At 30.6% G+C, this 15,547-nt stretch overlaps 1 protein-coding gene across 1 annotated transcript in view; it reads right to left on the bottom strand.

The window, feature by feature from the left end:
• LOC106460909 overlaps positions 1–15,547 on the bottom strand; it is a 75,105-nt gene that overhangs the window by 35,690 nt on the left and 23,868 nt on the right. The window contains exons 5-10 of the mRNA XM_022387715.1: positions 13,393–13,557; positions 12,651–12,770; positions 10,810–10,938; positions 7,124–7,225; positions 6,626–6,754; positions 1,001–1,096 (exon numbers count right to left, since the gene is read on the bottom strand). Coding sequence (XP_022243423.1) covers positions 1,001–1,096; positions 6,626–6,754; positions 7,124–7,225; positions 10,810–10,938; positions 12,651–12,770; positions 13,393–13,557 — 741 coding nt within the window. The remainder of the gene's footprint in view (positions 1–1,000; positions 1,097–6,625; positions 6,755–7,123; positions 7,226–10,809; positions 10,939–12,650; positions 12,771–13,392; positions 13,558–15,547) is intronic.

Here is a 15,547-nt window from a genome sequence, read left to right on the forward strand (position 1 = left end):
CTAGTACCTTATACTAGTAGTTATTTATTACTAGATACATGGAGAGAAACTATATCTTATTATTCTATTTTCAGTTTTATTAATTTCTCTAGATAGTTAACATAAAACATTGCACTTGATTCTTTAATTAAATTTTTATAAAATTAGATTAATTTTTAATTATTGTATACAAATAAGATATACTATCAGAAAACATTTTCTTCATCTGATTCAAATAGTTTTATGAATATGTATGGTTGTGAAATAGGGCTTTAGCTGCACAGCCCTTGAACTTCATGCAAGCCTACATCAAGTACAGATAATATAATGCTTAGAATTGTTAATGCAGTGTAAAATACTGAAGTTGCCTTACCTATTCCCTTTTTTTCCAACACTATAAAAGTTACTTTGTTAGAAAATCTTAGTGTTATCAACACCTTTAGACAAACTGAAATATTTAATCAACATTAATTTATTTTATACATTTTTTTAAATTTATATGTACAACGAATGATCATTGTCCAAAAACTTTCTTAGAATTTATAAATAAGTTTAAGTAACTAATAATTTCAACATGATGACCAGCTTATGTGCACATGGGTTACAGAGTTTGAATACAGCTGTTGCCAATTTTGAACTATAGACCAGAGAGAAAGCAGCCAACCAGTAGCACCCATTGCCACAGGGGGCTTTGTCTGGTTCTTTTGAAAAAATAACTGAATCAGTATGTTCATTGATATAATTTTTCAAACTCTGAACCCTTCAATTTAAAACTTGAAAAGATAGCCACCAGACGATGCTCTCCCTCCACCAAAGAATTTGTGTGTTATCTTATTAATAACACAATGACAAACATGTTTATGGGATTTTAAAAAAGAAACTCTTATGAAAATATGTTCTACAATTCTCTTTCTTATCCTCTAACAAAAAAGTTTATTCAAGTTCATAGTAGTCTACAGGCAAATGCCAAAAATCTCATACTAATGAGCAATAAAATCCAAAATTTTATTTTCTCACTGACCTAAATCACACGAGTTCCCTGTATATCCTGGAGGGCAAATGCAACTTCCATTTAAACAAGTTCCTCCATTCAGACAATCAGGTAGGCATTGAATTTCTGAAGAAAAAAATATATTTGTGTATTATTATAATTAATAAAAAAGAATGTTTCTTAAGTTACTATAACATACTACCTTTGTTGTAATAAAATTTTTTAACTTTCATTAATAACATTATATATTGTAGTTAATAGCATGAATTGTGATCCAGGGTGCATGACTTACAGTGAAAGAGGCCCAATTCTACAAGCTTCTGTCTGTAAGTTTTGTCATTTTTCAAATTCTTAGATGGAGTACAGTAGTAGACAACATGACTACAGGTAGCTTTAACCAGTCATGGTTGTAAACATCGTTTACTTCATATATCATAGGTTTATACATTAAATATATATATATATATACACACACAAACATATATTTAACATTGTATATTTATTTGTTCATGTATTTTCTCTGCATATCACCTTATACAGCACAATTTTCAGGTAACAGAAAGTTTGTTTGGTAAATATCATCAAAATTAGCTTGCACCATTAAAATGGATACATGTGATCTGTGCTGATGACAATAAAAAACATGTTTGTTTATTTTTGAATGGTAATATTCTTATGTTTGTGGTTTTCACTGAAAGAAATGAAGGTTGCTGTTCAAGCTACATCACACCAAAGGAGAAACATGGTGTACCCAATGTTTTCATTGATGGTAATGAAAGACCATATTCAACTATAGTAGTGTGCAAGTTTATTAGAATACCTCAACACCTGTCATTTTATAAGTTTTACACACAAAAGACTCAGTGATTCTTTATAGAAACTACTTTATAATTAGTGCAAATTAATCCGAGTAGTATACTGTTGCTAGTGGTAGGGGAAATGGGGATTTAAGTTTTATGTACAGAAATACTGAATGCAAGTCAAAAGGGGTTATAATATCATTGTATAGGTACTGATTAGGCCACATTTGGAGTATTGTGTTCAGTCTTGAGCTCCTTATACTAGGAAGGACATTGAATTGTTGGAAAGGATTCAGAGATGAGCTACTAGAATGGTGCTTGGGATGGAGGGTTTGCAATACAAGGTGAGGTTAAGATCTCTGAAATTGTTTTCTCTTGGAAAAAGAAGAGTTAGAGGGGATATGATTGAGATGTTTAAGATTGTTAAGGAAATTGATAGTGTTGATGCATTATCTTTATTCATACTTAATGGTGAGAATGGTAAAAATAAGAGACACAAATATAAATTTTGGCAGGGTAGAAGACATCTTCAGCTAAGACAGTTTTATTTTTCTAACAGGTTGGATGGCCTTTGGAATGGGTTGCCTTCAAATGTTGTGAAGGCAGTAAATTTAAGTGAAATTAAGAGAAAGCTTGATAACAATATGAATGATAAGGGCTGGCTTTGAGGTTTTTTATATTTTTTTATTTAATAGTTTTAGTTTATGCTATGTTATCTACATAAGCAGTAACCTTTCCAAAGAATGTCAAAAGATTTGTATAGCAAGATTTTCCCTTAATGAGACCATGTTGTCTGTCCAATAAAATCCTAAACTTTGTTAACTGTCTTCACAAAGCATCTTTTATTAGACTTTTCTCACAACTGATATAAGAATAATATGCCTATAAAAACTGGGGCAACTTTTTTTACCCCCTCCCCCCTGAAATGAGGAGTAACATTAGCCAACTTCCAATCCTCTGGGAACTGCCCACTATTCAAGGACTTACAAAAAATATTAGCAAGTGGCTCACATATCCAATCCTTAACTTCCTTCAAAACCCTTGGGGGAATATTATCTGGTCCCAAAACCTTATCATTCTTTAAGCTTCCCAATTATTTTAAAAATCTCAGAGCTAATATGATCATCTTATTTACTTTGCCATCTGTAGTTTTGTGTTTTTGCTTTCTGAAATTCTCCTCCTGTTAAGTCCTATTCTCTGGTTTTAACTTACTTGTGATCTCCTTTTTTTTAAACTAGGTTTTCCATGATAATTCTCACACACGAGCTGGGAGGAGAGAAATAATTTTTCTGACCACCCCCAGTGTATTTTGATCCTGAACTTTTCTTGCGTTTAGAGTCAAATGATTTAAACCAAAATTACTATCAAGGTAAAGTAATGTAAAAAAAAGATCTTGTTTCCATCTATCGACTGTTCAGGATGATGAACATTGTTTAAATCTTCATTAGTAAAAACTGAAGAAAAAGTAGAATTTAATAACCAAGCCATCTCATAATCATCAGACACGAGCCTTCCTTTATCATCCCTCAAAGGCCCTACTCCCATCCTAACATTTTCTTTACCCTTAATGTATTATTAAAAATCCTTACTACTACCTTTTACATTTTAAGCCAACTTTTTTTTCAAACATCCTTTCTGTTTTCCTAATTTTCTGTTTGACCTGGTCTCCACATGCAGCAAAACATCAAACCCAATACAACAATGATCACTTGCACTCAGATTATCTTCAATTTTCACCCTTTAAACCATTTCCACATTAGAAGTTAACAACAGATCTAAAATAGCACTGTTCCTAGTAGGTTCCTTGCCCAATTGGTAATGAAAACCATCTTGAACAGTTTCAAAAACTTTCTCCCTCATGGTTTGACACTAACACATCCCAATCTATATGCCTGAAATTAAAATCACCCATAATTATGACTTCATTAACAGCTGAAATCTTAATCTCACTATAAAGTTTCTCATTAATTTTATTATTATCATCTGATGGTCTATAACAATTAAGCCTACCCTTACAACTACTTCTATACTTTGTTCCTATGATAAACTTTTCTCTACATCTTATTTTTTGTGCATTTAGTTTATCTTGGCCCTCACCTCTGACTAGTCCTAGTTTAAAATTTCCCTTACAGCTGAGTTGATAGCCCTTGCAATCAAGCCAGCTCCTATTCTATTTAAATGTAAACCATCCATTCCAAAAAGCTCCTTTCTCCCATTGAACTGATCACACAAGTCCAACTAGCCAATACGTTCATCCTACATATTAACCTAAGCCTATAATTCAACCCTAGTGACTTATAATTTTATCACAATTAATTCTCGATAGCATCCCTGACACAATTAAGTTATGGCCCTTTTCTTTAAATGGCTTTATCAACCCCTGTACTTATCAATTAGCTCCTCTGAACTACCTTTTCCTACATCATTAGTTTGTACTGCACAACAAAGACTGCATTATTGCTAGCCAATTTTATTATATATCTTGTTCTGTCAGTTATATTCTCCAGCTGTGCCCCTGGATAGCATAATCTAATTACTTTCCCTCTATATACCCCACAGACTATCATATCCACATGCCTTGTCAAAGAAACACCAATAACTATAAAATCCTTAAGTTCACCATTCACATCCTTCTCTCCAATAGTTCCTAATCTGTACAATTTAAAGGTTGAAATCTGTTGCTCAACAGAACATGCTCATTACAATTAGATCCTCTACTTTTAGCCCTAATAGTATTGTTTGTAACTTCTGAAAGTCATTGTTAGCTAATGTATTTCTTGCTTGTAAAAGCATAAGTTATTCTTGAAATCTTGCTGCCATTTCCCACAGTTTACTTTTCTCTTTATCTATTGCCTCTACTCTATCCTCTAGGATAGCTTCCAATTTCTCCTCCAACCATCAAGTTCTACAAACAAGTTGCATATCTTCACTGCTAGCTTCCTTAAAAGTAGTTCCCAAATAAGACAAGGATACATGTTACTTCACAAAAGCTAGTTTCTTTGCTATTTTCTTGTATAATAAGAACTTTCTTGCTCCTACTCTTCCACAAAGACTACATTTCTGTAGTGTTCTTGAGATTGTATTCTTGATACTTTATATGGGTGACTTATTAATATCATCAGAAAGGTTTTTCACAATTTTCCTTCAGTTGTTCAGGGAATTGATTTTAACATCTCATCCAGTGAGTTTTTTCTGCATCCCCTGCTTTATGTAATGTTATAGGCCTTGACTTCTTTGCAACTGTCCAATGTGTGCTTCACAGTACTTCAAGAACAGCTGAGGTATTTTGCAAATTTTCTAAAACTCCAACCAGCATCATATAAATATTTGACATTGACCATGTTAAAGAGTGTTAATTCTCTCTGTGTTTGGCATTTTAATGGCAACATTATACTATATCAAATGTACCAGACATTTTTTAAGAAAAAGAATAATCTCTTATATACTTTCATGAACCAGTATAAAAATCTCTGAATGTAAAATTCTCCAATTTTATCTCTGATGGCTAGTACAGAAACTAAAGACAATTATGTATGACAATTTTGCACAGCTTTTATTTGATCAGACATCTTGAATAACTTTAAGTCTACAGCATTTAACCCTTTCCAGTGGTTTTCAAAGTTGTTTGAGCACAGACTCAACATTAAGCTGTTAATGCCTGCTAAAGCCATAATCTTGTTCATCTCATTATTTCCTATTCAAGAATGTATTTTCTGTATATGTTCATCAATATCTTCCTTATCAAAAGCATTGTAAAACTTGTTCTATTCAACAGAGGTACTAAGACTTCATCACATGATCTCAAAGAAGCCAATATAACTGTCCTATTCTTTGGCAGATATTATTTGAATGATTTCTCTTCAAACTTATAAGTTATAAGGACTTCACATTCTTATACTTTCAGCCAAATGGATTAGTAGATTTTGTTTTAGATATAAAAACACATTCTCTGAAGGTGTGAGCTGTTAGTTCTACGGCTGTTACCATCATGATAGCAACACTGGCTTCCAAGACTGCTGAATTGGAGAATTCATTGATGGTAGGGGCACATTTGTTTCGGTAAGGTTAGTGCATATATTACACTGCAAAAGAATAACAACTACTCTTGTTTTATTACCAATATTCTCATAAAAATGATGTGAAAGGTACTAAACTTTCATTATTCCTCTACCTTAGACTGGGTAGAAAATCATAATGATTGTTCAGTAAGGCTTATTTACTTTGCTCTGTTTCTTTATCATGCCCCTCTTGAAGTATGATTATGCTCATTTTAAAGGGTGCTACAAGGACTTGTAAAAGTATAATATGGGGGTTAATCTCTCTTGAATGTACAGTGGTAGTGATGTATGGAATAGGTAACCTAGAATGGTGGATATTACATGTTATAACTCAACAGTACATCATATCATTATTCTCATTTTTATCCAATTCTTGTGTAGACGTACTTCCTCCAGTTCCAGAAGCCAAATGTTAGTCACTAAAAATTTTGAAGCAAGCCAGTTTAAATGAAATCCAAATGTTGTTTGTGAATAAAGATTTTGTATTTATATTCATTCACTTGTGTTTGCATCTCTTCCTTTGCTGTTTGTGTCTAATTTATTCTCAACTTAATATATTCTATAATCTGCTGTGTACTGCGGATACTTATAATTTCTCTCGGAAATCATTGTACATAAATACCACAGATCTAGTGATCTTTTCAGTAGGAAATCCAGGTTAGAATGAGAGAATTGTATTTCAGATCCTCAGTCATTCATATTTTAAAACATGAAGTTGAAATATTAACTATAGCAGGATTGAATGCTACCATTTAAAGTATAGTTATTCAAATAAAAGCACTTGAAAACAAACTTACTTTGACAGGTTCGAGAATCGAAATTTAAAGTATAACCATTTGGACAAAAGCATTTAAAACTTCCAAATGTATTTTCACAGAAGAATTGGCATTTTTCTGAGAAACCAAGAGTGTAACATTCATCTATATCTAGAAACAATAAAATACAAACAAGAACAAAATAATTAGTCACTAGGAAAAAAGATTCATTGGACAAAAGTATTTCACACACAGTCATTACATAATCATATTTTCAGATTGATACTGGTTTCATATACTATGTTGTGTTACATATATATAACTTCATCCTAAACTGTTGTACAAGAAGATCATATTAAACAATGGACAGTTCAAAAATCTCTTTATAACAATCAAAAGATTACTCTCATGTGAGAACAATTAATTAACTGAATATAAACAATTAACGAACCCTATGATCAATTAATTAGAAATTATACTAATTTCCCAACTCTATTGAAAACATAAAGCAAGAAAGCATTACAAAATCTAAAAACCTACCATGGTCACATGCATATCCTGTTAGTCCTGCAGGGCAAACACATTCATTATCTATACACTGTGCTCCTTTTGAACAATGGCCTTTACAACAGTTTTGACCTACTAAAGATGTACAGATGAAATTTATAAAATTGAATGGTTAAACCATATGCTATAACAACCATTGTAACTTAATGCTAAGCCCTAATGAACAGCTGCAACAAACATCACAGTAGTTTAGTGTATGGAAATGTTAAATATTATTTGAATTTTACAAAATCTTAATTATAATACAAGCAGTAAAACTCACTGATCTATTAAATTTATACACATGTATACACATAATATAGAAAGTTAATTATTAACCCTTTTGAAAAAGGTAAATGAAATTGAGCTCGTTACAGCCTTTTACAGAGTTACACTCAAAATTTAATTAAAGTACTTTATTATCAATGTAGATCAGAGAGGGGTAAAGTACTGAAAATATTTACTTGAGTAAAAGTATTTACTTTAGAAAATATTCACTCAAATAAAAAGTAAAAGTACCTGTTGTTGATGGCTACTTAAGTAAAAGTAAAAAGTACTAAATTTTTGCAGTACTTAAGTAGTAATAAAGTGAAAAGTATTGACAAAAAATAAGTAATGATAGCATTATTAAAAATAGCCTACATTCAATTTAAATTCACAAATAAAAGGCACTAACACATATAAACTCAACAAACTGTATTTTATTTTTATTAAACAATCAGCATTACAGTCTATAGTACAGCTCTTCACACTTTCACTTATTATTTTGCTTCAGCAGTAGCTGATTGTTAAAGTTCCTACTAGATAGATTAGCTTGTCTCCGTGTGAACAAGAGCCCTGCAGAACTAAACAAATGCTCGCATGCTGCAACTTCACTGAATTTCCCACTATTGTTTTCAGTGAAAATAAGTCTTTCAAATAAGGCCATGAATGATTATTTGTATCAGACATGATGGTTACAGTAGGACGAAGTTATCACAGTCAACAGTTGATGTAAAATGGCTACATTTTGTTCCTGCTCAGCAGCACAGAAAATGCAAGAGTAGGCATGGTCTGATTGATGTAAACAAAAACTATCACAATGGCAACCAGTGTGATTTTCTCCAATTTTTTCAAATGTAATGACAGTCTTATAAAAGAAATGTAGTGGAGTAAAAGTAGATAATTTCTTCTTGATTTTAATTAAGTAAAAGAAAAAAAGTAAAATATTTTTTAGAGTACTTAAGTAACAGTAAATCCCAGAAAAGTTAATTAAGTAGTGTAACAAAGTAATGCTACTTCGTTACTCCCCAACTCTGATGAAGATGAATAAACTTGACATGAAAATGGGTTTAATAAATCAAATTTTAATATTATACAAGTTTCAAGTTCTTAATTTTATAAGGAAATGTGTAAAAAAATCCTCAATCTCCCCTTGTATGAGAATCATGACATTTGCTCTCTAGGTCTTTCCTTTTCCCTAATTTATTTATCACCCCTCTGAGATGTACAGTTTCATGTAAATTACTCATTATAATATAGATATTACAAAGCAAAGCATAATTTTTATAGCCTTCAATCTTATTTGTTTAAATCATACCCACTTGCCACACCCATCCAATAATTCTCTCTGACATTTTATACTATATTATTTATAACCGATAGAAAGTTAAATTTGAATCTATCAAATGATGTATTAAATTATGTTGTACAGGGCATTGTTTGTTTCATCGTTTAGATTCAAATATTTTTTAATGGGACAAATGTATCTGAATTTTTAAAGGCTCTTATCCCATAGTTAGAAAGCTAGAAAAATTATGATAATTATAGGATATTGTTTGCCTTTTATGTGTTATTATTCTGTGTTCGTAGGTACATTACTTGATTAAATAAAAAATTATTTAGTACAGTAGTACCATTAGTATAAAAAAGTAGGCTTAAGTTTCATCAACAGTTCAGAGCAAACAACAAACCTAGGTAAGTCCTACATATTTTAGGTAAGGTGATGAAAACAAAAAGAAAAACAAATATTCTTCATGAGATATGCTTATGAGTAGCTCATGCATTATGTAATTTGATACAGTAACATGAGCTGCATGTTCGCCAAGTGCTTTACAACTTGTGTGGTGGGGATTATTAGTTAGAAACGGTTCAAAGGACAATGAAATTAGGTATAAACAGATGTATACCCTTACGAGCTTTAAGCTATTTAGGACAAACAATTGTAGTTTCATGTTACAATTTGCAGTCATTCTAGAAATAAAAAAAAAAGGTAATTTAGACTTATTTCAGATTTTTTTATCATGGTTATGATGTCGGTCAAATTGACTAATAGGTATAGAGTTAGGGTAAAGAAAATAACAGATAAAATATAAAATTGTACTGAAAAAAAAAGTTTCTTTAGGAGATTTTAGAGATTACCATATGACATTTCATAGTTTTCAGATAAAGAAAAGTATCATTAATCTTAACATGAAAATTACTTTGCACTCAAAGCAGTCAACACTCTGACTTCGTATATTCATGGACAATGTTTTAGTAAAAATACTTAATTAAAACACCAAAAGACTAGTAATGTTTACTAAGACCTTGCCAAATTTCACAAAGATACTTTAAGTACTTTCAGAGTTGTAGTATGTATAACTTCATAGTGGTTACAAGGTTATGTGAAATACAGGAATCCAATGGGAAAGGGTTAACAAAAGTACAGTATAAACACAAGGAAAATAAATATAATATTATGTTTACACTATCACCCGAATATAAAATACAACAATAATCATCCTAACTACTGTTCTTAGACTTAAAGGAAGTACCAAACTGGTTATATATGTCATGGAAATCATTCTTATGATAACTCATTGCATTAGTTTTTAGCTTTCCCTTAACATTATTGTTAGTTTTATATAACTGCAATAGCTAAAAGTTACATTAAAATATGGAACATCCTCTAGTTCAACTTAGGCTTTTGTAAACCAGCAACCTTGCCATAAGTATCTGTGCTTAGAATTAATAAATACTTTGTTAAACATCAAAGAATCCAGATTTTTCAAAAAACTGACAAAGAGCATGAAAAACATTTTTTACTTTAGATTTAACTTCTTTATAATGATAATATATATATTATAACAATAGTACATTATGAGTAAATATTTTCTTATACACGGTCATTGGTAGTTTCTATCACAGTCTTAAAGCTAAGTACCAAGAACATACAAGATATTTTTATGGAATTTCTTTGAAATTTTATTAGTTGTAGCTTCAGTAAAAGGAATAGATAATTAATGTTAATTAATTTCAATTACAAGAATTTTACTGTACACAGCTAATGGAGAAATAAGTGAAAATATTTCCACAGGCATGTAAAAACAAAATTGGCCATATTATGAAAGGGAAAAACCTAAAAGATAAAACTATATATTACAAAATATTTTACATAAAAAGTACAAACTGTTTAATATTTCTACTTTCTGTGTCATTAAAGATGTAACCATAATATAATGTTTTAACAAAGCATACGTTTTTTTGTTTGCTCTATATTAACATCAACAAATGAGTTTCTCACTACCCTAGGTAGAACTTAGATTTTCAAATGAATTTTTTGAGAAAGCAAATAAATTGAAAAAAATGCCACTGACTAAAAATGTATGAAATATATAATTTTACAATTAATGAAATATATAAATCTAAACACATCTTACCTGAACCCTTATGAAAGCAATCTGTATCACTATGTTCTTCTGAATATGAACAAAAATAGCTACCAATGGTATTAATGCAATCATCATCATCACAATGGTTTCTGAAGTCACTTGCACATTCATCAATATCTTTCATACAAGCAAAGGAAAAAGTAAACTGAGGCAAAAACAAATGTGGCCAAACATGTTAATTCATCATATATACAAATTCAAAAAATACTTAATATATAAAAACACATATTCACCCAAGAACACACAGTCGTTTTGGACACTTCAGGATATATGTTTAATGCCTAACATATCTAAAACTTTTAACAGCTCTGACCTTTGTATCTGTATTCTTAACATTAGACAGTAAACTACAAAACAGATAGAGCTTTTCAGTTCTTTTGTTCACAATAGTTTTTCTGTTAAAATAAACACTTAATTTGATAAAATACCTTATACTTTTAATTTAAATTATGATTAAAATGTCAAACACTTAAGAATAAACATATGTAAAAATGTATCCATCTAAATATGTAGTATGCTGCTCTTTACCATAAATACGCAGCTAAAAATTTTCTCCAGCTAAACATTATATAAATACATCCAAGTATAATTTATAATAATTAATAATTTTTCTCAAAAAACTGGACTGAAATATGCTTTAAATAAACCTTTGATACAACAACTTTATAAACAGATTTTTATAAACATATATTTAACCAGATAAACAGTTTCATGTTATTTATTACATATAAATTTATTGTGAAATTATACAACAGGTAAAAAGACACATCTATAAATACAAGTCATAATCAACTCTTAAAAATTTAACCCTAAAATCATGAGTCAATCATACAGAAATTTCCATGTTTTGGTGGCAACTTTTAGCAAGAGAAAACCCATTAGATAAACTTTTCATACAAAATTTTGCTTAAGTTTGGGGTTCAATCCCTTTCTTCTAAAAAGCAATGAAATGTATAAACTTATAAAATGGTTTAGTGTAGAGGAAAGTCTTCCCAAACTAAGGCTACTTTTGCTCAGACCAATTCCATTTTGACCTTAATTTTCACTGTCAGAATGGTTTCAACATGTTCATGACATCTAGAAGACTCTGCACATTAAGTAGAAAGAATAATAAATGTTATTCAGGTACTTCTTATGACTTTGATGGTTCAGGTCTGATCAATGATATCTATGCCTGTCAATCAATGAATAATCCAATTCAATGAAAGTTGTTACAAAGAGAAACAAAAAAGCATCATATTTTTACAATTTGCTTGTTTTCTTTTGATTGGATTCTAACATTTTTGAATGACCTCTCATTCTGGTCAAGTTAACTATACAGGAACCCAATCATGGTTGCATTCACAAAATTTGCATTTCATGCAAACATCATACCTTACAACCTTGCACTTGCAACTAAGGCTATGGTTAACATGAAGTATAAAAATTCTCCCAGTGTATAATGATCAGTTTAGCATCTTGTATAGCATAAATTACTTTGCTAAAGGCAATGGACTTTCATCAAAACTTTGACACAAACAGAGAGGATAATTAATTTTAATATAAAAATTTCTCTGAAATAGGTGAACAATGAACACAAAAGTTTTTGTTTGAAAGACATTCTAATGATTTCTACCCTTTGCCAAATACTGTGATGACCAAAACAGCCAATAATTTCTGGATGATTGACTCTTGATTTTAAGGTTACATTAAAAATTACACTAATGTACTGTTGTACTGGAGACATTTGAATGTGAATATAAAATCAAAGAATAATAAATGAGCAAAATCTCTCTGTTTAGGGGAATATCCACATATTCAAAAGTCAAATTTTCAATGATAATTCTTACCAAGACAACTGTGGCCATTAGCATGTAGTTGATATCCTTGTTGACAAGAGCATCGATAACTGCCTGGAAAGTTGTAGCAAATCTGGTGACAGGGGTGAAGTACTTCACATTCATTAACATCTATAGCAAGGTGAAATGTAGTTGCTCTTTAAGATTCATAGCCTATAATACAGCAAACTTTATTCAATGAAACAAGCGTATGTATACCATATATAGATATAAAATGTACACATACTGTCTTAAGCTGAAGTTGTCACAAAAACTCCAGACGTAACCAGACATTGAGATTCTTTGTGTATATATATATATATATATATATATGTACACACACAAACATTTTCACACAGTAAATTAAATGATTTGACAATTTATGAGATGCATCTGGCATAAATAAGTAAAATGTATACTGTTTATGATCTGAGCTTTAAATAAAAAACAGACAAGAATAAAAATATGTAGATTTGTAGTTATGTTTTTTGCATACATCACTAAGTTTTAAATATGCGACTATAGAGATACTCTACACTCATATAAAAAACTACTTTGATAAAATGTTAAAAGTGTTTCAGATCACCAATACTTACATGAAAATTTCTAGCTGTGCAATTTTTGTGTAAATTGTGATTCTATAAAAAACAAAAATTCTTAAATATTTTTTGTTGACAATGAGCTAAAAATAATAGTTTTCAGTGCTTATTAAATACTAAGCATTTGTATAAAAGGAAAAAAAACTAATTCTTACCAACACAGGATTTTCTATCAACATCCAAATAGAACCCACGATAACATGCACAACCTGCAGGTACTGATCTATAACCTTCTAAGCACTGCTGATTACACTTCAGTTCCTGACACTTGAAGGACAACATGCTGATACTAGATGATAAATAATGGCTGCCTTCATTTTCTGGAAAACAACAGGAAAAGTTAACATTATCCTACTATTAAAATTAATTTCTGACAGATACTCACCTCTTCACACAGAATAATTATATCCCTCATGCTATTCTGTGTGAAGAGGTGAGGTATCATCTAAGAAATCATAATATATATGTATCTTATAATCCAATAAAACATACTGAAACATGATAAACAGTAAAAGAGCATTATCAACAAATTTTAGATTAAATATATATATATATATATATACAGCACACATCTAGCACATAAAAATATGCTATCAAAGCATAACCAAGTACAGAAATGAAAGAAATTTAATAAAAGTAATGACATGGAATAGACTATCCCTATAATTAATCATATTAGTGTACTTTCAGTGAAAACAGTTTTGAGATTAGGAAATCAAGCATAAGAAGGGAAATAAAAATTGCAAAAATTTGCTTCTGAAAGAGCTGGGAAGTATCCACGTAGATACTTGAAACAGTTGCCATCTTTGTCTAAGGCCTTTACAAACTGCTTCATCAAGCCCAGTTTGATGTGAAGTGGAGGTAATAGGACTTTCTTTGTGTTAACCAAACTTTCAGGTTCAATGTTTTTTGATCCTGGTATCAGGCTTACTCTGCATGGCAAACTTTGTGAGGAGTCCATGATTTGTCTTGGTCCCCAAGTTTTATTCCAAAATACACGTAATACACATTTTTGACAAATTCTGTAATGTTTTGCCTTTGTTTTTTTACAACAAATTTACCACAAATATAACAGAATATGTTTTGGTCACTTACGCAACCTCTTGTTGCCATAGCAATGAATAAATAATACTGAAAAGAAAAAAATAATGTCAAAGTGCACCCACAAACAAATACTATCCATAAATGATATGTCATGTGGCCTGTTAACCTTTTATATACTAGCAGTGTGTTTCTCGTGGGTTCTAGAATGATCGATAAGACTCACATCGCAATTGGTCTAGAGAAATCTATAGCCAGTGGTTGTCAACATTTTAAGCACAACAAAATGTGACCCGATTTCAATGAAAATGATTCACTTATGTAAAAGTACATACGACGTTTTGTGAAAAATCTGTACATGATGAGAAAAATGGATATCATTTTCGAATTCAGCATACAGAAATTACTGCAGAACATGTAAAAATTTCAAAACAATAAAACCATTGCAGGCCTGTCTAATAGGACTCTGATGCCATTAGATGTCCAGGCAACACATGTGCTACACTGAAAGGTTACTTTTCTTTTCAAGAGAGGTGATAAAATTGTTCCATTTATTATAGCCTTACTAGTCTTACATTAGTCGTTAGAAAAGTATTTGAAAGTCTAATATAAGATGTTTGGGAAAGTTACTTAACAAAGTTTAACATTTTGTTGGATAGTCAACATGGTTTTGACAGGGAAAAATCTTGCCTTATTAATCTTTTGACATTCTTTGAAGAAGTTATTGCTTATGTAGATGAGAGAAAGGATGTGGATTTAGGGCATCTGGATTTTAAGAAAGTGTATGATAAGGTGTCACACAAAATGCTTCTTACAAAGGTTATCTCTATAGGTGGAGGAGATAAATTAGCTCATTGGGCAAGAAAGAAAGAAAGTAGAGAATGGTTATAAATGGAGGTTGGTCAAGTTAGATTAATTACATAAATGAGGTACTTTAGGGCTCAGTGTTAGGACCTTTGCTATTTTTTAGTTTACATTAATGACACAGTTAAAAGAATGGTCAGTAAGTTACTTACATGTGCTGATGATATTAAGGTTTTGGGTGTTGCTGGGTGTCAAGAAAATATTACTGCTTTATAGAAGGATTTGGATTACTTGATGAGTTGGGAAAATAAATAACAGATGGCTTTTAATTATAATAAATGAAAGGTAATATATGTGGGATATCATAATTTGAATTAAATATATAACTTCAATGAGAATAACCTTAACAGTAACATGAAAAAAAAGGATTTTGGTGTTTCAGTTGAGCAGCCTCTTAAACCGTCT

Source organism: Limulus polyphemus, unplaced genomic scaffold, assembly GCF_000517525.1.
Source record: "Limulus polyphemus unplaced genomic scaffold, Limulus_polyphemus-2.1.2 Scaffold860, whole genome shotgun sequence".
NCBI classification, from domain to species: Eukaryota; Metazoa; Arthropoda; class Merostomata; order Xiphosura; family Limulidae; genus Limulus; species Limulus polyphemus.